At 35.4% G+C, this 25245-nt stretch overlaps 6 protein-coding genes across 7 annotated transcripts in view; all 6 read left to right on the top strand.

The window, feature by feature from the left end:
- Positions 1 to 2599: 2599 nt before the first annotated feature.
- On the top strand, positions 2600 to 4620 carry LOC107095564 (claudin-17-like). Its single transcript, XM_015391701.1, has one exon. The coding sequence runs from the start codon at positions 2645 to 2647 to the stop codon at positions 3332 to 3334; it is 690 nt and encodes a 229-aa protein (XP_015247187.1). The 5' UTR covers positions 2600 to 2644; the 3' UTR covers positions 3335 to 4620.
- A 1428-nt stretch (positions 4621 to 6048) lies between these two features.
- Positions 6049 to 7768, top strand: LOC107095558 (claudin-8-like). Its single transcript, XM_015391695.1, has one exon. The coding sequence runs from the start codon at positions 6115 to 6117 to the stop codon at positions 7006 to 7008; it is 894 nt and encodes a 297-aa protein (XP_015247181.1). The 5' UTR covers positions 6049 to 6114; the 3' UTR covers positions 7009 to 7768.
- A 1495-nt stretch (positions 7769 to 9263) lies between these two features.
- On the top strand, positions 9264 to 11481 carry LOC107095575 (claudin-8-like). The gene has a single exon (XM_015391719.1). It carries the CDS (start codon positions 9448 to 9450, stop codon positions 10237 to 10239), a length of 792 nt encoding a protein of 263 aa, XP_015247205.1. The 5' UTR covers positions 9264 to 9447; the 3' UTR covers positions 10240 to 11481.
- A 222-nt stretch (positions 11482 to 11703) lies between these two features.
- On the top strand, positions 11704 to 13031 carry LOC107095574 (claudin-8-like). The gene has a single exon (XM_015391718.1). The coding sequence runs from the start codon at positions 11856 to 11858 to the stop codon at positions 12924 to 12926; it is 1071 nt and encodes a 356-aa protein (XP_015247204.1). The 5' UTR covers positions 11704 to 11855; the 3' UTR covers positions 12927 to 13031.
- Positions 13032 to 15443: 2412 nt separating this feature from the next.
- Positions 15444 to 17314, top strand: LOC107095566 (claudin-8-like). Its single transcript, XM_015391704.1, has one exon. The coding sequence runs from the start codon at positions 15565 to 15567 to the stop codon at positions 16402 to 16404; it is 840 nt and encodes a 279-aa protein (XP_015247190.1). The 5' UTR covers positions 15444 to 15564; the 3' UTR covers positions 16405 to 17314.
- A 2077-nt stretch (positions 17315 to 19391) lies between these two features.
- The window catches only part of LOC107095563 (glutamate receptor ionotropic, kainate 1), a 27189-nt gene continuing 21335 nt past the window's right edge, over positions 19392 to 25245 (top strand). For both annotated transcript variants that reach the window (XM_015391699.1, XM_015391700.1), the window contains exon 1: positions 19392 to 19779. In XM_015391699.1, coding sequence (XP_015247185.1) covers positions 19689 to 19779 — 91 coding nt within the window. In that variant the 5' untranslated portion in view covers positions 19392 to 19688. The remainder of the gene's footprint in view (positions 19780 to 25245) is intronic.

Genomic DNA, 25245 nt, shown 5'->3' with positions numbered 1-25245 from the left:
CATAATAATTATATATATATATATATTCTTTCCTGTAACTCAGCAGCAACTCAGTGTCATTAATAAATAAATAACCAATTAAAAAGTTTTCAAACGTTTCTTAGTATGGTGCCCTACTTTAAAAACATCTTATTCAACCAGGAAACTCTTGCTTAATAAAGCAGCGATGTGTCACCAAGTAAGCAGTTCTTGAGAAAACTGCTCCTTCAACACTTAGGTGTCAGCAGTCATATTTGCATTCAGTAGGGGGCGCATGAAGCCTATTGAACATTTCCTGTATCCAAATTGTTACAGCTTAATGTTTATTCCTTTATATGATTTTCATTTTCCTTTAAAAACAGTTATTTCATTCCTATGTAATCTAGATTTGAAATAAAAATCAAACATTAACATTTTAGCCGCAGCAGAACTTCTTTCAAAGCCATCTTTCATTTGTTTTTAACTTTACCACTCTGGGTTTTTCACAGTGATCTTATCTGTTTACATTCAAAGCAGCTGACGGCAGTATTGGCCAGAGAACCTGTTCAGCAGGTTTTCCGGTTTCTGTTCCTGTATTGTGACCTCTCCTGCCACATTTCTTTGTCTGTTGCTCTCTTGTCTTCTTAGAAACAGGATGATCAACAGGGTGTCACCTTTTTTTTTTTTTTTTAGATCAAATAAGGTTTCACAGAAGAAGTGGCTGCTCTTCTCCACTCTAAAGTCTGTCACTGTTTTGAAATGATTCTACCCACATTTAATGGAGAAAAAAAAATCTAGTTTAAACTCTAATGTGCAATTTTTTATTTTTTTTTTGCAATTACAATACTGATTAAAAAAAAAAAATCAGTATTGTAATTGTTTGTACATCGATATGAGTGGCCACTAAGGCTTATAGCTCCAACCAGCTTTTGGAAATGGAAACATATAAATAAAAAAAAAAACATGAATAAAGTCCTAACATATAGAAAAGACTATACACTAAACATACTTAATGTATTTTTAACAAAAAATAATATAACATATGTTGTCAAAGCTTTCTAGATTGTGAGAAAATTCAAATATACACTCCCGAGAGGTGCTCTTGAGATATGGAATCCAAAATTTAGTTACATATGTTCACAAACTAGCCACTAATGAAATCTTATAAAATAACTGCCTTTCTGATTAAACATATATACTAAATATCAGCATAAATGTCAGAATCATTTTTGGATTCTAATACTATTCTGTTTGTATATATTTCATTGCTTTTCTCATTAGAAAAGCTATTTATAAACTATGTTGTCTGGTTTCCCGTCCTTGTCCTGAATTGTGGGCAAATATCATAGATAGGGAGGAAACCATGACCTTTGTAAAGCCTTGATGTTTGCCTGCTTAATCTGTTTTAAACCCAGTTTTGATATTAGATTCATTTTTCTGTGAGAACTCCCCATTTTGGCAAGTCTTGTTTGATCTGAGAGGAAATTGATGAATCTGATCAACAGTAATCCGACTGCTCTGTGCAAAGCCCTCAGTATTATGCAACCATCATTTTGCTTTAAACACAGTGGTCTGAGGTTTAAAAGCATTGATGTAGCAAACTATATGATGTTTGTGTCATCTGTTCATAAAACTTTTCTGAAGACATTTAGATTGGCATCTTTTGAACACAAAAAATGTGCTTTTAAATGTAAACAGAGTAATGTTAAGAAATTAACTTACGGTAACCATTGGAGAATAAACAATAAATTGTATAATTTGAAATGAGGATTGTATTTGTGATAAAATCAAGCAGTTAAATATTCAACCAGAATTATTGTTGATGTTTGTTGATTATTACAGAATAAAATAAGGCTTTTACAGCTTGTGGACATTTATTTAAGTATAAGTATGGATGTTTGGGTAAATCTAGGCCTGTACGTAAAATGTTTACACTGTTTTGATTAGAAGGGAACACAAAAATCATTCGCAGCCAATTATTAGTTTGATTTCCTTTAGTACTTTGTCAGTATATTTGGAAGTCTTTTCTTAAGGTAAGAAGCAACATACACTTAAATAATTCAGGAATATTCTGTGTTCTATGTTATAAAATGTTTCTGCATAGAAAAAGACAAACAAACAAACAAAAAGTAAAACAGTTCAAATGCATCCATAAAAACCCCAAATTAATGACGGACTTTTTAATGATGATTATATGGAAACTTCTGATCAGTAACAATATGTAGTTCAACACTTAGCCATACATTTTATTCACCTTGTTCTTGAATAATTGTATCTTATTTTTTTGTCATTTATTTTTGTTTTCTCTATTTTTTTAAGAATTGCAGTAGCTATGGAAGAAAAAGCATTTTCTTCCTCTAGATTGGGGGTCACTACATCTAAACAGGCAGGATGTTGACCCAATTAGCTTTTCTTTGTTTTTTAGCACATGCAAATTGTTTATATGTAATGCATGACAAGAAGCGTTGACATTTGGTTCAGGAGAAAGACTAATGTAGTTTAATTTTCCTTTACTAAAAGCACTGTTATTTTTTAAGATTAAGGTGTTCCAAACCAGCAGAGTGACATTACATGCATTGCATGACTATATCAGATTTAGAGTCTTGTTAAACAGACATGCTGGTTAGTACCTGCACTGCACGCACACAGAAAAGACGAGACGAGCACAAGTTTCTTCCTCTTAACCATGAAAGCAAAGCTGGAAATCGTAGCCCTGGTTCTGGGCTTCCTTGGCCTGTTTGGGACAATCACTGTAACTGCTCTACCAACCTGGAAGGTCTCAGCCTTCATTGGGGCCAATCTTATCATAATGGAGGAGCTCTGGGAAGGCCTCTGGATGACCTGCTACAGACATATTGACATCAAGATGCAGTGCAAGGTGTATGACTCCCTGCTGGTTCTCCCGGTCGAGCTGCAGGCGGCGAGGGGATTAATGTGCGTCTCCATTGCTCTGGTTTTCATCGCCTTGATTGTCACTGCCTGTGGAATCAAGAGGAGCTACTGTTGTGGTGACAACATGAAGAGCAAAAACATCACTCTGGCTTTTGGGGGGTGTTTGTATCTCCTTTCATTTCTGACTACACTCATTCCCGTCAGCTGGGTGGGTCACTCGATTATCAAACAGTTCTATAATCCAACATTGCTGGATGCTCAGAAACGAGAGCTGGGACAAGCAATCTTCATCGGCTGGGGAACTTCTGGTGTATTGCTGGCCACAGGAATCATCCTGCTCTTCAGATATAGCAAACGGAGAACCAAAGAGGAAGACCACTACATTGATGCATATTTAATGGAGGAAAAAAGTGCTGCAAAAGATGACAGTGTATACCTCGCCAAGGCAGGATCCAGCTTCCATAAATTCCAAGAATATGTGTAAATTATTGTGATTTTTTTTTTTTAATGCTCAACATTCAACCAAGGAGAAAACTCACGCTGGTTTGCACATGACTTTAAAAGTGAAGGCTTCAGTGACTCGCACTTCTAGTCACAAATATTCTTTTTTATACAATTTCATACACAAAAAAGTGTTGATGTGTATTTTTTGATTAATGTTGTATCTCTGCAAGGCAATTCATTTGCTCTTTAATTTGGAAAGCTCTTTTAATTATTTTAACTTTGGATCTCTGGTAAATATTTAATGCAAACATAACTCACTATACATTAACAAAAAAAAGCTGTAAGTCAGAGTGCCGAAATTTCTACTGAAAATTATTGTTTTATGCTTTATCCCCAGAAGATCTAATATAATAAGGGAAAAAAAAAATATGTTTTCTTATATGCTTTGTTTAAAATTTGATGCTGTGGTGTATCTTACTAAGATTTGAGTTTATTTACTTAATTTTTAACACTAACTTTGTATTTAGTTAAGTAATACGCCTGTTTTATCTAAATTTCAACAATCTAGATAGTAACATTAGCTTACCAAATGAATTTAATTAAATAAGGACAAAGTAATATTGCTTTGGTCAACTGCACACAAACTCACAGGCACAAATGGAAGCAGTCAAGCGTTTGTATACTTGTTTACATACACATTTAATCGGGAAAATTCAGAGAATAGACATTAACTTCCGAAACACAGCACATTTATTATCTGTATATTATAACTATACATTCCTCTTTATAATAAAGAAATATCTGACAAGTAAGGTATGTGTGTGTTTTCTCCAGGTGACCTCTGAGTTGTTTTGGTGGCATTACACCCTCAGAGAAATCATGAACTGGACATGAGAAAAAGAGTTTTCAGCAGATCCAATTTTAACCATCCCCCTGTTCACCTTAGCTCCCTGACATGCTGAGTCACCGGCTAAAGTCAGCTTCACATGGATGCGAAGTTTACAACCACTTTAAATGTGAACATATAAACTGTGACACATAAACCATCAAGCACCAAAGAGTTTTAATAGAAAAAAAAAGGAAAATCATTAGGAGAAGTCAAGAAAATAATAACTAAGGATGGCCTCTTTTGCAAACGAGAGTGCTTTTTACCAGAACTTTAAGCAATGTAAGCATCTGAGTTGTAAAATGTTGATATCTATAGGTCATTGTATATGTCATTATATATTTCACAAATGCTGAAATAAATCTGTAGGATAACACAGGATGCAAATGGAATGCTAGCAAAACACTGGAGGAGAGCACAGACACAACCAGTTGCTTAATCTATTTCTCGTTTTCATAGCTTAAATTGATGCAGTGGTTGCAAAATGATCCAAAAATGTGGTAAACATCTTTAAAGATTAACCAAATGTTTGGAAAATCTTACAGCAAGAAGACCCTGGTTTTGAATCCTGGCTTTCTGCGTTGAGTTTGCATGTTCATATGTATGCTGTCAATAATCAATTTTAACAAAAATCACATCAGCTGACATGCATAAATGGCTGTATAATACTAACTGCATTCCAGATATTCATAGAATTATATTTTTTAGTACAAATAATAAATCTAAGACATTCAGAGCAACACTCATTCTATTGACAATCAAAATTCCAGATTTCTCAAACCTAGTTTAAAAAACTCATTCTAGGAAGACTGGATTTGTGCAAAGCTACAGCTAAAAACAGAATACAAGAAAATAGAAAATGCGACCTCCTGAACATTTGAGATGACATGAGTAAATAAATGTTAAGCTTACTTAATAAATAATAGCTTACTGAGGCTGTACACCCTGCATTTACTGTTACATATTCCAAAGTATCTCAGTACCTTAAATCACTTTGATCTCTGGGGACTCATTCAACCTCACAGCAGCTGTTAAACCTGTCATGCTTACTTTGAAACCGCAACCAGTGGTTTTAGCTAAATACAACTGCTTAGATGTTGTACTGCAGGCATTTTGTGGATTCTCTGAACACAATGATTTATTGGAACTTTTGGGATACCTAAAAAAATAAAATGATATATATAATATAAGTGTGTCTCAAGTAGTTGTTTTGCCTCTACATGGCTAAGGTTAAACCTAACATTACAGACAAATCAAACATAAGTATATGTAAAAGGTGAGAACTTCTGGCAAGTGAAACCAATCCTCCTCTTGTTTCTCTGCAATCAACACCTCATCAGCTCACCTTGCATAAGAAATTCAGAGGTTCTGGCATCTGTGGTCGGCTTTCAGTTTGTTGAAAAAATGAATGACTGGATGTAAAAAACTATAAGAGCCATCTTAATAAAACTATTTATACAAATAATGTTTTTTTTTTATCAAGTTTTGACAAATTGATGTCATTCCAGATGTGATTATGATCGTTGTTACATTAAGGGAATCCAATTCATGACCCATTTACGATGTATATTTTAACCTTTTTAATGTCTAAATTATAATATATTTTGTCCTGATCTTTCCTGATCTTTAAACTACAGAAACTGACCAGATTTAACTTTATTTGTTAAATCATCAAAAATAAGAGGATTATGTTTGTTTTCACAACGGATTGAAAGTCAGTGCAGTTTCATTTGCAATCAATCAATCAAGGAGCATTTCTTTGTCAGCATCTATCTGATGACTTCAAGTAGATCAACCAGTTAGGCTGCATTGCATCATTTGCATGTTTTTTTTGGGAGTATATGTCCTGTTGCTCGCCCTCTTCTTCAGACCTTCCTCCAGAGCCGTAAGGGTGCAGCCACACAGCACATCTTTGGCCTTTGGTGTTACATGTGATGGCGTCTTACACAGCCTACAGTGGCTATACTAAGCCACCAATGTCCTATGCTCCATCCTACTATGACGAGAACTTGCAGAAGCCACCCCAGGCCTACACAGATTACCAAGACTACCAAGACTCTGTTTATGAGGAAAAAATGAAAGCTGAGAAGAGGAAAAAGCGAAATGAAATCTGCTGTGAGATTATTGCTCTCGTCATTGGTTTTATTGGACTGATCGGAGTAGCAGCGGTGACTGGCTTGCCCATGTGGAAGGTAACAGCCTTCATTGAGGAAAACATCATTGTGATGGAAACCCGTTGGGAAGGTTTGTGGATGAACTGCTTCAGACAAGCCAACATCAGAATGCAATGCAAGGTGTACGATTCCCTGCTGTTCCTGCCACCAGATCTCCAGGCAGCCAGAGGTCTGATGTGCAGCTCTGTCGCGCTGACAACCTTCGCCCTGGTTGTTTCAGCGGTGGGAATGAAATGCACTAAGATGGTGGACCATCGTGCTCGCACAAAGCACATCGTCCTTGTGGTTGGAGGATGTCTCTTCCTCATGGGCTGTGTTACTACCCTGATCCCAGTCTCCTGGACTGGCCATGTCATCATCATGGACTTCTACAACCCACTGCTGATTGACGCCCAGCGAAGAGAACTCGGAGAGGCCCTCTACATCGGCTGGGTGACGTCTGCCTTGCTTTTCGCAGCTGGAGTCATTCTGCTGTGTCGCCATGCTCCGCGCACCAATATAGAAGAGGAGAGGGTCATTTACAATCCTGGTGGAAGTATCTACCAACCTGCCTACACATACCAGCCGTACACATACCAGCCTGCATACAGCTACCAACCCCAGTACTCTGCACCTCCAACAGGATCTGTGGCATATACTCCGACTCAGTACTAGGAAATATTTGGACTTGCTTTTTAAACCAGAAAATAAAACGTGGTTCAAAGAATGAGGACAACTGAGTGAGAAGAAATGGCATAATTTAAAAAGATGCATTCGGTTTAAAAAAAGGGAGGCAAGTGTACTTCTGAGACTCAATTTCATTAAATAAGTGATTGAGTTGTGATTATATGGAAGTGTGCTTAAATTGCTTAAGTCCCTGTTGTATTGTGGCTATTGACCAAGCATTTAGTAGTAGCAATGCGGTGATGTTTATGCCTTACAAACTCTATAGATGGTCTTTTTAGTTAAAATGTGCACTAGACATTCTCTACGCCTTCAGGTGTTCTCTGTATACTGTTAAGATTTTATGTATATACTTTTTATTTTCAAAATAAGACCGTCATATGAATATTTTCATGTTAAATAAAAAAGAGTGAGAAACATGTAAGTTTTCTTTAGTTTTGCTTCCTGATAATAACTTGATTCTAAAGAAAGAAAAAAAATGTTTGTCTGGAAATCCAGATATTCCTGCTGAAACTCCTTTTGTTTTACCTACGGGTGTGTCCACACGGAAAGTTATGTTGCTTAATCATTGCCTTGAAGAAATGTGTCCTAACCAGCAAAACCAGCTTGTTTGAGAACATCCAACTAAAAAAGATTTTCTAAACCATGTATATAGTGCAACTTCCAGTTTTTTTTCTTTTTTCCATAGACTTACAGAAGGATCAAAAAACAAAACATATAAATACCAATAAGAAACAAACACACTTATTAATTCTATTAATTAAAAAACACAACTTATAAGTTAAGAAAAATTTGTAAACCTGTTTATTTTTGTCTACAACAGCTCTTACGTTTTTAATCTTTTTTTTTTGTTTCTTATTGCCACCGAAAAGCCTGTTTTGGCTACATAAAGTCCCGTACAACAATTGTAAACAAAAAAGGACCAAATTTTTTGTCATTTGATAAATAAAACTGTGAAGTTAATCTTGCTAAAGTTTTCTCTGAAATTAAAGCAAAAAAAGGAAACAGATTTAAATAGAACTTTGGACTGTAAGCTTTTTTAAAAGCAGTATAAAATAGTCTATTAATTGAGTAACAATGCAAACTATCTCAATTTATTGCAGGTGTATATCCATAAATGCCACAAAATAACTGTTTTTTAAATTAATTAGTTAAAAGAAACAAAACTCATGTGTAATAGCCAGCAACTTAATAAAGCAAACTTAGAAGCAACTTGATACAATTTTCAATAAGTTGATCATTGAAATTGTGCAACAAACTTTTTTTTTTTAATCATATAAATGTCATGTTACAGTATTACGGGATAGACTGCTGTCTTTCCAGATGTCCAAAAGTTTTGACACCCTTAGTAAGTAAGGTCATTGCTAAAGGAGCTGGGTGTTTGAATAATTATTTTAATGTTTAATAGAAATTAGGTGTTTTTACAACAACGTAGGTAAATAAGAGTATAACCACAGACGAGAAAATGGCTTAATAGACCAGTTAAAAGGTGTAGGGGAATTTTTTTCAAGTTTTGCTTCCTGTTTTGAGTTAACCTTTAAGGAGAGTGGTGGCGTGGTGGTTAGGGCATAGAGCTTGGAATCCTGACATTTTGAGTTCGAGCCCCACTCCCACAGACTCCCACTCTGGGTCCTTGAGCAAAGACCCTTAACCCCACACTGCTTCCCTGGCGTCACACAATGGCAGCCCACTGCTCCCCAAGGAAATAGGTTCAATGCAGAGTATTCATTCTGTTGCTCTGTACTTGTGATAGTGCAATGACAATAAAAAAGCAAAAAAAAAAAAAGTTTTTTGAGGATGCAGAATGGCTGGGGTCGGTGCTCCAAAAGCTGCAAGACACAAAATTGCCAATCAGATAAAAAAAAAAAAAAAACTACCACAGTCCTTCAGAAACAATTGCAGAATCCTTTGATCTGGGATTTAGAAAGAAATTATAAATTTTCAGTGATTCAGATTCAATTTCACTTTTTAACTTTATTTTTTCATTATTTTATTCATTTGGAAATAATGTTGACATATCAAACCTCTTCAAATCAGCAGGTGAAATTTTCATATATATTCTTTTTTCAAACTATTGTCTCATGGCAAAATATTTCCCCTTTAATGGTTCCCTGTAACGTGATATCTGAGGACGTAAAAGGATCCATCTGAATAAACAAAGCAGCAGCGTACAGAAGCTCTTGGGGTTTGTGAGCAGAGGTAAAATACACACTGAGGAATTGGTCTCCTAGGTAAAGCCACAAACTCCCACCCCTTCCCATTATATCGTACCATCCATAGGGAAGAGGTTGTACAAGGAAACAGCCACCTGCTCCTCCTCCATGCGGATGAAAAGCCACCTAATAGGGAAAACCAACTGCCTTGATCTATAACCAAATATTGTTGTTCTGCTTTTCCACCTGTGAGCCTGGATGAGCGACTGAGGACAGGATGGCCAACTCTGCGCTGGAGATTGTGGGACTTTTACTGACTCTGATTGGTTTAATTGGGGCAGCTGCAAGCACTGGAATGCCAATGTGGCGGGTCACAGCCTTCATTGGGGAGAATATTATAGTGTTTGAGACTCGCTACGAAGGCTTGTGGATGAACTGCTTCAGACAAGCTGACATACGGATGCAGTGTAAGGTCTACGACTCTCTGCTGGCTCTTTCCCCTGACTTGCAAGCTGCAAGAGGGTTAATGTGCTGCTCTTTGGCTCTGGGAGGCCTTGGTTTGCTGATCAGTTTGATTGGGTTGCAGTGCACATCATGTATCAGAAACAACGATCGAGCCAAGAGACTGGTCCTCATCATTGCAGGAAGTATGATCATAATGGCTTGCATCTGTGTCCTTATCCCTGTGTCCTGGACAGGCCACGTCATCATCAGGGACTTCTACAACCCTCTGCTGATTGATGCCCAGCGCAGGGAGCTTGGAGAGGCTCTCTATATTGGCTGGGTGTCAGCTGCTTTCTTATTTGCTGGAGGATGCATGTTTACCTGTTGCAATATACAGTCTGAAGATGACAGATCAGAGAGGTACATATACTCGAAAAACTCAGACTATACGGCCTACACCCCCCAGCCACTGCCGCCACTGCAGCCTCGGCCTCCTCTACAGCCTCAGCAGCTGGTTTTTATCCCTCGACCAGAACCTCAGCCAATGCTGTCAAGGCAGCCGTCGACTATCTACAGTTACCAATCCAGATACCCCTCTGTGCGCAGTGGGGTTGCTTATCTTTGAACACTTTTATTAGGAATAAATAGCCCTTACAAGACAGTTTTCTATCAGCGTGACTGGAATGGTTTTTTTTTTAAGGTAAACACATTTAATTTAAAATATATACACATTTCTTTAATAGCACAATCAGTTAAAAACTACTTTAATGTAGTATATGAACTGTTCTTATGTTTTTGCTGTACACATACATAAATATAGGAAAGTAATTTGACATCAACCATGATTAAAAACTTATCTGAGTTAACCGTTCAACATCTTTTTTTTTGTATTTTATGATTAACTGCTAATGCTTATGGATATTTGGACTGTCAAAATGGAGTAAATATTGTGAATATGCATGTTATGTACACCTTCACCATAAGAAATGTCTGTTTGTTTAATGGTAAGATATGCATCATAGTTGGCATTTGACATATGTAAGTTTAGATGAGAAAGACAATTCAAATTGTTTTTTTTTAGCAGCCAAAAGACTAAAATCAGATGCTTCAAAAAACATTACCTTTTTTCTATAACATTTGTACCAGTTTCATCCAGTATTATATATCAGGGAAAACAATTGCTTGTATGTCACAAATGAGGTCCGTAAAACAGGAAAAAACAGGGCTTACTGTATTGAACTGAATCATGTAGCTATGATTAAAACCATTTCAAACTATTTTGGTTTAATTAATCCTGATATTTGTAAAAGTTAGGCATTTTGTATTGCATAAAAAAAAACAATTGAAAAGGATAAAATGGCTGAACAAACAAGAGACTCAGGTAGCGCTGCTCCCTAAGGGCGTGGACGCAAAGGTAACTCAACCTGGTAAACTAACAAAGAGTTCATGTGATCAGAATCTGCAAGCTACTTTGAATTTAGACCAAAACATCCTTGTTAGCTGTTGTGATGATTCTTGTTTCATATGAATAGCAGGAAAAACTTTCTGTGAAGGGCATAAATAAAGTACAGCTTAAAGGTCACTACATTTCAACTATAACATTACAAGAAATTAAAGCAACTTTAAACTTCAGCATTACATTTTTGATGATCTTTGAATGATGGTTTTAGTTTTTTTAAACAACTATGATTTTTATTTTTTTCTAATGTAATCATGAATCACTGGTTTGATGTGGAAGAAATGAAATGCTGTGTGATGTCATGCAAACCTTTTATTTCATTACCTCAAAGCTCTTCTCTGCTCCCCTGTGGACAAAACAGAAAACTGTCAGTTTTTCATTTTACTGGACACTGATCTCTGTTTGCCTTATACAATATATAATCACAAACAAATAAAAACCAGATATTTTTAAAAGTTGGGCTTGTATTTTTTTCTTTTTCATTGATGTGTTTTGGTTTCTACTGCTGGAGGAGCTAATGTTTAGGGTTATGCCCCCATAAATAGCTCAACTGTAAATACTAAATAAGCACACATCGTCTATACCTGCATCTCTCTGAGCCAATCATGTGAAAGCAATGAAATTTTCCCATAACAAGCAGCTTTTTACAGTAAGCAGTTAGGAAAGATCCTCTCTGCCTGGACATACCTTCACCTTCAACTCAGTTTCTTTAATGTTCCGCTAAAGATTGAGAATTTTTTGTTCTGTTTTTGCCTGGGAGATCATCTCGTTTTGGACTTACAATGATTAAAGGTGTTTCTGATGTTGCTGCAATGTGCGTCGGCCTGGTTGGGCTGATCGGAGCCTCAGCTACCACAGGTCTGCCAATGTGGAAAGTGACTGCTTTCATAGGAGAAAACATCGTTGTGATGGAGACACGCTGGGAGGGCTTATGGATGAACTGCTACAGACAGGCAAACATAAGGATGCAGTGTAAGGTGTACGACTCCTTGTTGTATCTGCCCCCCGATCTGCAGGCTGCCAGAGGCCTGATGTGCTGCTCTGTTGCCTTGTCAGGGTTAGGCCTCCTCATAGCTCTAGCAGGAATGAAATGCAGCAACTGCCTTCAAGGTAACAGATGGGCTAAAACAATCATTTTAATGATTGCTGGAGCAATGCAGTTCATGGCCTGCATTTGTGTTTTCATACCGGTGTCTTGGACTGGTCATGTCATCATTCAAGATTTTTACAATCCGCTGCTGATTGATGCCCAGAGGAGAGAGTTGGGAGAAGCTCTTTACATCGGTTGGGTGACGGGAGCGGTTCTTTTTGCATCGTCCTTGTTGTTCATCTGCAGACGAATTCCCTCAGAAAAAGGCTCATTTGATGTATACTCCCCAATGAAATTGCTGAATTACAAGCCAGAAGCAAACAGACAAGCAATGACAAGATATCGGCCCGTTTCAAGTGCTCCAAGCATTCAGTCGAACCCGTATCGGAATTCCCCCCAGGGCAACGGTCCAGTACCACTTCAAAATTTCCAAGTAATGACAAGCAATGGATCCCCGATGAACCCAGCTATTTTCTACACTCCTGGTCCATTTGAAAATGCATCACTGCTGTATCAAGGAAGCCTGGCTCATCAGTCTTCAATGCCAAGCTCTTACCACCCCAGCAGCATTTACACCTCAGGAAACTCGTTATACATGACCCAAAACCCAACTCCGTACTCACCAACGTATACCGGGAATGCAACCTCATCCTTCCAATCAAGCTTTCATCCTGTTCCACAGACTCCTGTTTTTATAAGCTATAAGCAATCCATGGTTAACCCAGAGTCTCGCAGCCTAAGCCACAATGGAGTCTACATATAAAGTAAATTTGAATTGAGAAAGCTTCCTGGAGGGGAAGTGAAACGTCTTCAAACCTTGGAAACAAAGTCCAGTGGATTGTTTTTTAAACTTTTACGGAATATATAAAATCAATTTTAATAAGATTTTGTTGTTGTTGTTGTTGTTTGTTTTGTTTTTTTTTTTGTTTTTTTCCTGAACTACAAACCAGTTAAGATCACCTTATTCTGATAGAGGTTTATTTCTTTAATACATTGAATCTCCTCCTGGGAACATAAATCTAATATATTTTCCTTTTCTTATCACATTCTTCAAAATTTTGCTATTGATTTATTTTGCCTATTTATGTCTGGTGAATTTGTACTTTAAAATGTTTGATTTATACTTATTACTTTATTTTATAACACATTTAATATATACTTATCAATACATATTATTGTACATAATATGTAAATATATATTTCGTTTTTATGTCTCTATATGTTTCAGGATTAATACATAGATTATAATTGACTAACAATTATTTTGTTCTTGTAAAATGTCTAATGGTAATATTTATTAAAAGGAACCCCTGACATCCAAATGCTTCTCTTTTTTTGTTCAGATTTACATGCGGTCCAAAAATTTAATTAAAAGGTAATGGTGACAAATGGCAACACACATTAATATACAACCAAGCAACAATGTAAAATAAATGACACAAATTATGAGACTACTTTGTGTCTAAAATACCAAAAAATGTATATTTCGCTATTTTTGTTGACTACTTATGCAACCAACTAAGAATGATAAAAATTAATTGTCAACATGACTTGGTAGATTATTCAATGAAATTCTGTTTTTTTTATATTTCATCAGTTTACAACACGTCATCTCAAGGCCCTTTACAGATCATACAGTCAGATTGGTAAAAAAAGTTTCTATCCAAGGAAAAACAGTTGAATGCCTCGAGTCAATGATTTCCAGGAGACACTTCTTAAAGAGCCGTGTTGAAAATATTCACTGGCATTTTGTCGTTAACTCTACAGCAATCACTCACATAGAAAGATTATAGATTAAAGAGACTTCACTCGTCTCTTTGAGTAAAACTCTAACTGAAAAAAAATAAATAAGCAAATTAAACAAAAAAATGAATCATGACCTTCAGCCTCCATGTTTCAGAGCTGTAGGAGGTTTGATCTTCCATGCTGTGGCTCTCGGTGGATTTGGTCTGCTGATTAATGTGGTTAGTATGCCGAGTTTATCATGTATTAGGAACAATAATCAAGCTAGGAGACTGTTGCTTTGTTTTGCATTTTGCAATATTTTGACATTTGCAGAAGCTCAATGAACTGGCTGAATCAAAGGTGGTTTCTTATTTGATGGTAGATGCATGGTTGTGATCAGGGCTGCAACTAACGATTATTTTCCAAATAGATTAAACTGTCGATTATTTTTTTTGATTAATCGATTAATAATCAGATAGCAAAAGGTTCCTTAAAGAAGAGGTTTTACGAAATTAACAGGTGAAACTAAAACTTTTAAACTTAAACTGGATAGAGCATATTGTCAGACGAAAAAGATTTTTTTTAGCTTAAATGCAAAATTTTTACATGTTTTTTTTGTGTTTTTTTTTTTTTTTACAATTTTGGTATAATTATTGCTTAGGGTGGGTCGTTCTGTCCGCTAAATTCATTTTTTAAAGTCTCTATACTCCAATTAACTATTAATCGATTACTAAATTAGTTGACAATTATTTCAATAATTAATTAATCACTATTAATTGTTTCGACCCTAGTTTTGTGATACTACCTGTAGACAAAGGATCAGAGAAGCACATATACTGTAGAACAACAGCTTAGGACACAGAACCAACACAGACTCAGTCTCAGCACTTGGGGCTTACAACACAACCAGGGGCTTTAGCCAATTCACAGTTCCCTTAACCTATATTCTGTTATAACTCCAAAAACTTCTCCGTACACAAAAAGAGTTTCTTGTCTATGAACTCCAAAGATAATAACAACCAGCAGAGACCAGTCTCTAGAGTGGCATAAGGTGGAATTATTGCTGCATGAGAAAATAAAAAAGCCATTATATTAATTTGTTTAATATTGAATTGTATAATTTTCTAACCATGGTTAGAGGATGCTGTAAAATCTTCAACGAACTGTATACATTTAAATCAAGGGATCAAAAAACCATTATTCAACTTTTTTGCTTTTTTTTTTACATCCAAAGCCAATGCTGGATTCCCATAATAGAGCAAACTATAATATTTCTAACACACAAAGACAAGGTATATTTAGAATATTTCTTTTTGTTATGGATATACTTGTTTTATTTTTACTGTGGTCAGTGTTTGAGAAAGTAATGATCAATGCTTTGGTATGCCTCCATTGCCTGGTATTTCATAAACAAACCATACAGACGTTCTATTTACCTACATCTTTCTAAACCAATCAGGGGTTTGCACAGCATCTTTCCCACAACAAACAGGCTGTTACACCAAAATAAACTGGAAGGAAAGATCCTCATTGCACGAGAGACATCGCTAACAGATACATATATATATATATATTTGTCTCTTAAATGCTGTGCTACATATAAAGAGCAGATTTTTGGTGAGTTTGAGCTCATTTTTTTTCTTGAATACATGCACAACAGTCTTGGATGCTAAACAATGATACAAGGTTTGTCTGAGATTGCTGCTATGTGCATCGGCTTGATGGGGATGATCGGTGCCTCTGCAACGACTGGCTTGCCTATGTGGAAAGTCACAGTTTCCACTGGAGAAAATGAAACAGAGATGGAGACCCGTTGGGAGGGTTTGTGGATGAACTGCCACAGAGACACAAATATCAGGATGCAGTGTAAGGTGTATGACTCCTTGCTTGATATCTCCCCTGAGCTGCAGGCTGGCAGAGGTCTGATGTGCTGTTCTATTGCATTGTCAGGAGTCGGGCTGTTGGTCGCTCTGGCTGGGATGAGATGCACTTCCTGCTTTCAGGGTATCAAATGGGCAAAAACTGTAATCCTAATGGTTGCTGGGGGAATACAGTTTATGGGCTGCATCTGTGTGTTTGTACCTGTTTCATGGACTGGCTACGTTATCGTAAGAGATCTACACAATCCACTGTCGACTAATACAGAGAGAAGAGAGGTGGGAGATGCCCTATACATTGGTTGGGCGACTGGAGCTTTCCTTTTGGCCTCAGCCTTGTTGTTTACCTGCAGATGTTTGGCCTCAGATGGCAAGCTAACAATGACGAGCTATTACCCCGTCTCAACCCTCAAGTCAACTAGGAATTCTCAGAGGAATAAAACTTTAGATGCACAACTTCCTATACCACTACAAACTGCGGCTCAGGACATGATGAGCAGTGAAGCCCAGATGAACCGGTCTGCATGCTCTCAGAAGGCTGGAAACATTCATATCTCAGGAAACTCATTGTATGCAACCCAGAACACAAGTTCATTCAGTGGAATGTGTGACCCAGTGGCATATAACTGCTATTATTAAATTGAATTATTAAAAGAATGTGATATCTTATCTTCATAGAAAAATAATATTAACAAAGGTCACAATTATTTATAAGTGTTGTGATTCCTCTATTTCCTTAAAAATGTACTCAGCAGAAGATATGTTAGAAGGATGCTTCTTTACTTTTATTAAAAGTTTGTTTAACCTCTATAAAAGTTTGTTTGTAAAATGCATTATTCTTAATAAACAGATAAACAGGAACTCTGACCCAGCTTGATGTAGATCGAACTGTAAAATTATTATACATCCTAAGTAAACTGTTCATTCACTGTTATGATATAAACAAAAATATAGTTGAACTTATTTAATACAATAACAAAAAAGGTTAAACAACAGAAATTATATTTTGGGGACATCAAAGCCATATCCCACTTTTTCACCGAGTTCCCTAAGCCTGGCTCTACTCCATTCCAGCAAATTTAAAACCTTTCCATGTTCAAATGTTTTAATAATTGCTGATTTTACCTACTTCTGAGCTGGGCCAAAAGCAAAACAAAAGTACAGCTCCTGCAAAAGCAGTAATGGAAATATTGGAAATTAAGTTAGTTGGAGTGGAGTCATTGGAAAATACAGCAACAGATTTTGGATAAACAGAAACCAGAGGTGTTGTGCTGCCTTGTATGCAGCTGTCATCACATCAAGTGGAAAAATGTTAGCAGATATACCAGAACTGAAAACATACATAAACTGTATTCTCTTTTGGTTTGTCATGATTAAAAATAAAGAAGCATCTGAGCTTCTTTGTTAAAACACACTTAAAAGGTGTGCCTAAATACACTCACATAAATATTTCACCCAAGTTTTAAGATGTACAATTTTATTACACAACACATTCACATTTACTTTTTTTCCTAGATCGTTTTAATGAATACATAATAAAAAATAAACATTACATGATGCATATTCATTAAATTAATTAAGCATATTTATTTCAAATACATAAAGTTTATTGTTTGAATTCCATAGACCTGATAATTATGCAATTCAAACAAATAAACTTTATTAGTATGTGTAAACTTGTGTAAAAAGTTATAGATTATTCTTCCATTTACCCAGTACAATAAAACCAATCATTTCATTTTTTTTTTTTTGTTATGTTATAACATTTTCTAGATTGATTTAATATTTCACAATGATGAAAACATTTTTATTTCTTTACAAAGTGTATTTTTATGTCTGGTCACAACTGTATAAAACCAAATTGTCAAGAAAATATCTAAAAGTTGTAATGTCTCTTGTTCCAATCTTTCTATGTTTCATTTAAAGGTGTTACAGTAAAGGGTATCAGTATCATGAAATAAAATGCCAGTTATTTATTTTGTTTTAATTTTTGGTGTAACTGCAATACTTGGTGGTGTTTATTTTAGAACTTTTAAATTTCAGCAGAGATTTGTGATGAAATCTTGAATAAAGTGACGTAATATTTAAAGTCTGTATGTTCTTACACAACATTTTTTTTTTCTTTTCTAGTCCAATGTAACTTGGTTTTGGAGGATGGGCATTATAAGCTTATTGCTTCTGCAAATACACCCTTTCAGACAGTTTTTTAAATTTATGTTACAAGGACATATACTGTCATTTATTGTATTGTTGTTTATTGTGTGTGTCTGAAATAAAGATGAAAGAGATGAGCATTTTTGTGATTTCCTTGAGAAGTTTATTTTTCTTCTGCACTGCACAATTACAGTTTAGATTAATTAAAGGTTACATAAATTGCCCCCATTTTTTTTTTGGTTTATGATGGTTCTTTGAACAAGTAACCAGAGACAAAGAAAAAAGTGTATTCTAACCAATGATCACTGAAGAAAAAAAAAAAGGAGTAAAAAATACTATTAGCATGGGTCCAGGATTCATCAGAGCGCTTTAACCACTAGATGGCACTATAGAATGCAATGTGACCTTCTACACATGATTTAATAGCCTTAAATTCTATTAAGCAGGTGCTTGCAATAATTTGGAAACACCACATATTTTTACACTTTATTTTGCAAAGGAATATGATGACAATTTACTTTTTTATTTATTAGTCACGAAAAAAACTAATTTCATATGAACTTTGATTTCAATATTTTGATCAAATGACAGCATCATCACATTGCTCCCTAATTATCTATGAGGCATTTGCTTTCTTTGGCTAAAATGTTTATGGCACCAGTGTCAAATGAGCTCCCAACTTCTCTGTCACACCCCTGTTATGAATAAAGAAACACCAACACATTGTATTTAACTTAAACATGGTGTCATCTAAGCTGTCTGAGATAGTTAATCTTATGGGGAGCATCACCATGCAGTTTGTGGATTAAATTTGCATTTCCATCAGGACTGGAGCAAAGATTTAATCATTCCTCGGTGTACCAAAGCAAAGATGTTGTTGAGGTCGAATGTTGCCAGATTTGAAGTTAATCTTCAGGACGTATCCATGTTTGGAGATCAACGGCTTGGCTGTGCCCTCAATTGAGCGGCTGTGTGGGGTGGAGGTGGTGGTGGTAGTGGTGGGGGTATTCAGCAGTGTCAAATCAGCCAAAGGCACAGGCAGTAAGAGCAGAAACCAGGCAGACTTGATTTCACAATAAAAGCCCAAATATAGAGATTAAACTGAGCAATGATAGAAATATGCTTTAAAATAGTTCAATATAAACCCAAAAAAATAGAGATAAAAACAAGGTTAGAACATCTCTGTCTGAATTCCAATATACAGATCAGGACAACAAAAGAAAAATTAAGAAATGGAACATTTACATGTTTAGAAAAAAATTAAATTGTGATATTAAATAATTCTCAGTAAGAATCATGAATTTCTCAGTAAGAATCATGAATTTCATTTTTTGTAGTAATATTGTTATATTTTTACATTTTATTTTGAAAATTGCTGAGAGAAAGGGTTTTCTGTTCTTGCATAATTGACAGAGAGAGCACAGTGCATCGTCCTCCTCCTCTGTTGCAGTTTACAACTCAAGTGTGCACTGGAAAAACATAAGAATTAAGCTTTGAGAATGTCTCTGGGAAGTCATATAATGCAGGAATATAACAAATTTTAGAATGGGAAACTGGGAGTCTTTTAATTAGTGGCAACTGCTGCCAAAATCTCAGATACATGTTTTTAAAATATTTGTTTTGTTTTTGTTTTTACAATGTGTGAGGGATGGATGTGGGATGGATTCCAGTTTCTTTTTGCCATGGATACAAGGACTGGCAAGTTATCAGCATGAATTAAGGAGGACAAAAAAAAACTTCATCTCAATGTTAAATTCAAATTTGGAGGAATGACCATGGTGAAAAGGACGGGACTGGTATTTTCACTGGTTTACTTTATGGGATGGCTTTGGCTCACTTCTCAGCAGGTCCTAAGAATTGGTAAGTTAAAAAGAGTCATTTTTGAAAAATAATCTCGGATATTAGCCCTATGAGTATTTTGCTCTACATTATTTCCTAGGGAATGAAATACATTTTGCTGCATTACTATCATGCTTGTTTTATAAATGAGAAGAAGGTCAAATACCAATAAAAATGTTTGTACAATTTTATTTCAAGGAGGATGGGGAAAGATTCTAGCTACTTTTAACAGTAACCAGAAATTTACATTTTATAGTCATAAAAATATGGAACTGGAAGAGATTGCATCACATTAAAATGAATGTCTTTGCATCCTAGATTGAGAATGTTGGATAACCAGTGGCTTGGTCTAGAAATGCAAATATTCAATACAGATATTTTTCCCCACAGTGATTCCAAAGAGACGTTCATACATTATGCTTATAAACATCAAATTGTCTAATCTCTTTTCCTCATGTTGATTCAGTTGTTTTCAAGAAGCAATTGTTTTTTTTGTTTTATTTCAAGCTTAAAAATCCACTTTGGTTTGTTAATTCCCCTCCCTCTCATATGCCAACATTTTGACAATATCAGTAAATTGAAAACTTAGCAAAACATTACATGCAACTTGAAATATATCTTTTTCATGCAAATACATTTTATAGCTTATTGTACAAAAGACACGATAACAGTGTAAGCAGCAAATAAAATGCCTAAAGTTGATCATAATGAAACCAAGAGACAGCCTAAGGTTGTATGAGGACCTAAGCAGGGTTTTATTTGGGGCCACACATCCAAATCAACATAATCTCACTTCTCTATGTTACCTTCACATGCAGCCAAACATTAAAAGCGTTTACCCAGTTGAAGTGTGCAAGAAATGTTTTTCCAACTCAGACGAAACAAGCTAAAATTATTTACCTTAATTAAATTGCTAGCATTGTTTACAAATAATGATAATATACATATCCAAGTGGACTAACACCTCATTTAACATTTGCTGTGATAATTCTTTTTTTTTTTATGTTTAACATAAGGCCCCTAGGCTCTCAAGGGGCCCTAAACTGCTACAAAGTTCACTTTTACTGGGCAAAGTTGCTTCAAACTCTTTTAGCCCTAAGTGAATCTTTTTGCTCCTGTTTTTAATTATCCCCTTTGATTTCTGATGTAATCCCTTAACAATGTGCTGCTGTTTGCAAGCAAATTAAAGTATTCTGTTTCGTTCTTTTTTTCCCCCTTTCTCATTAGTTTTGTGTTCCTCCCATGGGTTAGAAGATTGCATCATAATACAGCTTTTTAAAATTTAGGCCTCGGGACTCCCTGCTCTACTTCTATTGCCACAGGCGCTTCTAGCATTTTTCCGAAATTCTTTTACTTCTTATTACTTTAATATTGTTAATTGCCTAGTTGCATAACTATCATGGCTGTCAGGCCATTGCCATCACTCTTCTTTTCCATCTGAGCTCTGTATTGTATTAATCTCACTCAATCAACTATCATTCTCAGAGGTCACCTAATCTTGGTCATTTTCTGCATGACCCTGGCATGTCCTAATCTCTCCCATATGGTGTGTGGCTCGACTCAATTAACATTTTAATATCTTGGCAAGCGTTTATATACTAGAGCATGATGGGCTTTTACTCTTTTCATTGGGATTGGTAATAATGGTAAATCTTTGCCCCCAAGCCCTTAAACAACTAACACTAATCTTCTTTATGCAGAAAAGTCTCTTCCCCAAATATGGTACTTAGGCAGCAGCTAAATCTCATCACCAGGGAGAGCGGAGGCAGCAGCTTGTGGTTTTCACTATATTTCCTGGTTTGTTAGATTCATTTTTTCGGATGTTTGTATGCATTATGTAGATGATACATGATTTGCTTATTTATGGGGATAATATTTTCGCTTCAGGGCTTGCATGCGACTATCTTGTACACAAAGAAACCTCAGTGCTCCACATCAAACGAGCAAACTAGACTGTTAAGGACCTCCTCTCTCATTCACAGTCTGGCATGAACCCATGTTGGGATGAAGGGATGGGGAGGGGGAGGTTGGACTGGGTACCAGCCCAGAATGGTGAGGGGAAGAAAAAGCAACACTATGTCATTGTTTTTTTCTGTTTAAAAGACTCCTCTTCAAGTGCTTCATCTAAGTCAAACACACAAATATGAAAATCAAGATATAAAATCAAACTCCTTAAATTTAACTTACAAATATTGTCTTGCATTCATTATTTGTTCCATTAAGAAAATAATTGAAAGTAAAAAGATCTTAAATATTTTTTTTAAATCAATAATGGCAGCATTAACATAAAATATAAATTTTCCAGTTACTCCTAATGTTGAGACTCCAAAGAGGGATAATTTAACCTATATTTAATTTTGGAGCCAGTAGTAGAGATGGACAGTTGTCATATTTCATATTGTTATTGTGCAAAAATAAAAAAAATGATAGGAATGTGTTACTTAGTGATAATAACTATAATGACAGCAACTGTGTGTATTTTTTTTCTACTATTTGAAATTTTTTTTTACACTACTGGTTTTACACAGATCATTCCATTCAATTCAGTTTATTTATATAGCGCCAATTCACAAGAAATGTCATCTCAAGGCACTTTACAGTTCATCAGATCATACATTCAAACTGATTCAAAGTTTTCTATCTAAGGAAAACCACCTCATTGCATCGATTCATGTGATGGCGTACAGTATGTGACTGAAACATTTATTCTATACTGTAAGCAGAAGATGTCACGTTACTTAATGTTTACAGGAATATCATTTTCAGCATTTAGATCTGAAAGTGTGTAGATATATATATATCTATTGCTAAAGGACCTAAAACAATTTTATGATCACTTTAACTATCACCTCAATATATACCATAAATGTGATACAATTATAAATCCGTGCCACCCATTAATGCCCACAATACACAAGTAGGCCTAACTGGAACCTAGATTTATAGAGTTGAACTTAGTCTTAATATGTTTGAATCTAAAATAGGTCAGAACTGTTGATAATCTTTGCTGCTGCAGCCTTGTTATCCTTCTGTCTCTTTTCTTGGTAATAACTTGCTGAGAAAGGGAGAAAACTGTTCCATGTGTCAACTGTAAAGAAGCTGTTTAAAATATTGATTCCCTATCTTCTTCCTGACAATACAGATAATATATATTAGCCCATTTATATATATTTTTTTTCCATTAACTGAACAAAGACTTCCCTATGCAATGATCAGTTGGCCAAGTATTGAATCTTTTCTTTAATCAACTCTGATTGGTGAACGTTAGCATTGGTAATTTTTGAATTGCAAAAGCAAATTGGAGCAATTTCAGTAAAAATATGGTCTAATGAGTACATTATCAGGTACTAAAAAATCTGAAATTGTGTTAGGAGATTATAGTTAATAGCATATTTATTTTTTATATTTAGTATGTTTAAATTTCCCAGATCCTAATAAATGCAATAGAATTCCTATCAAACATTCATAAATGTATATATTCTCAAAACAATTAGTTTCTAAATCAGTAGCTACACGTCACAAGATAGAAAGATTAACATCTCTCCTATTCAAGTAGATTGTTTGATCTGGTGTCACTTGTCCTAAATCTTTTCTCACAGCACTTTAATAACTGCATCAACTTTTGTTTACTCTGACATCTGTTTGCATATTGTTTATTGTGACAAACTGTAAAATGTTTGAGCTTGTTTTAATCAGTTGGTGTTGGGAAGAATTTCTATAACACAAACAGATATTTAGATTTTTTGTTTTTTTGCATTGACCCACATTAAAGGCAAGTGATTTCCAGATATGATAAACACCTTCTGAACTCCTCTCTGCACATTGCAAATCTTCTCTTATGAATTCAGAGGCTGTGATGAAGTGACTCTGCAGCATATGCTTATTCAGTCTCATTGGAACCCATGATAGCATAAAGAAGGACTGAATTATTTGTGGTTAATGGAAGCACAATTATTGGTGAAGTCTAATGATTTAATGCTCTACCTGCGTTTTTTTTCCTCATGCATGTACGCTTTTTTTTTTACCAAAAGCATTGCAAAAACAAGTGGAACTCATGCTTTACTACAGATGCCATCAACTTTGACCACAGCAAAGCAGCTTAAATCTAGTGCATAATATAACTTTCTGGTACTAAGTCCAACCATCTGTTTATGAAGTTTTTTCATAATGTAGATTTTCTGCAAGGTGGAAATGTTTTCTGCATATAGACTGATGCAGAACAAGGTTGATTTCTTAGCCCAGCAATTATGCAGAGGACAAATAACCATGGCTCTTAACATGCTCTTCAAATCATGAAACTCATTATACTTAGCATGAAACTTCAAGTGGAAATGGAGAAAAAAAATATTTATCTTCTATTTCTGTGCTTTTCAGCAAAGCTTCAGAGAGGAAATGAAAGGGAAGAAATCATATATTTGTCCTTCGTTGAGAATATATGTATGCTTGAACAGATCATGTTGAAATGTTTAGGCTGTAGTTTACTGTATCATCGCAATTTGGTAATATATATATTTTTTTCACATTCAGTTATTTGGCTCAAATGTAAGGGAAACCTTTTAAATTGAATGTGAATGAGTGAATGTGAAAACCAGCAGCTATTTTTACTCCTTGCTAATACTGAACAGCCTGTTTTTTTTACATGCTGCTCTGATGCGAGGCAAAATCCTGCTGAGGGGCTGCCACTTGGATTGTTTTGTTTCTGGAGGGATATTAAAGCTGCAGCCTTGGCATTCTTGGTGAACAAAATAAACCAGATGGTCGAAACAGGCCGATTCCTCATTTTACATATAAGGAAATAATATCTTGGAATATACCCCCTCATCTTATTTAGAAGATGATGGTTACAGAATGTGTTTCTGAGAATGGTATATTCCAATGGACAGAATGAAGGAGTTTAACAGATCCCAGCAGCTGCTCGCTGAGGCTTGGTGACCATAATTAGGATTGGCACTTTCCAGCATGCTTTTAGGGACCAGGGAGTCTGGACAAGGCTCTCTCAGTTTGGGGTTTGAGGCTATGCTATACCAAAGAAAAAGGTCATTCACAATCAGGGATCTCAAGGGGAGCATTTTAAAGGACTCCCTCCTAACAAAATCAATTACAATTTCACAGGCAATTCTATAAGAGTGTTTACCAGAGCAATAACCAATTATTTTGAGTGTCCTTTTTGCTAAAGCAAGGCAATTCTCAACAACACTGCAATTTTTAATATTATTACAAACTGACTAATCAGAACTTTAAAAACTTTAATTACATATAGTCCTTGTTTTATTGTGAATAGGCACTTTTATTAGAGTTATGAATGTTATTAGATTTACTGGCACAGGTTCACACGTTCCAAACATTAATGTTGATTTTGATGATTATTGCTTAAAGACATAAAAAAATGTTTTTTTAGAAAAGAGGAATGTTAAATTTGACCTATGAGTGTGTGTATATATATATATATATATATATATATATATATATATATATATATATATATAT

Source organism: Cyprinodon variegatus, unplaced genomic scaffold (assembly GCF_000732505.1).
Source record: "Cyprinodon variegatus isolate N-32 unplaced genomic scaffold, C_variegatus-1.0 Scaffold557, whole genome shotgun sequence".
Taxonomy (NCBI): domain Eukaryota; kingdom Metazoa; phylum Chordata; class Actinopteri; order Cyprinodontiformes; family Cyprinodontidae; genus Cyprinodon; species Cyprinodon variegatus.
This window is presented reverse-complemented; position numbering and strand designations above follow the sequence as displayed.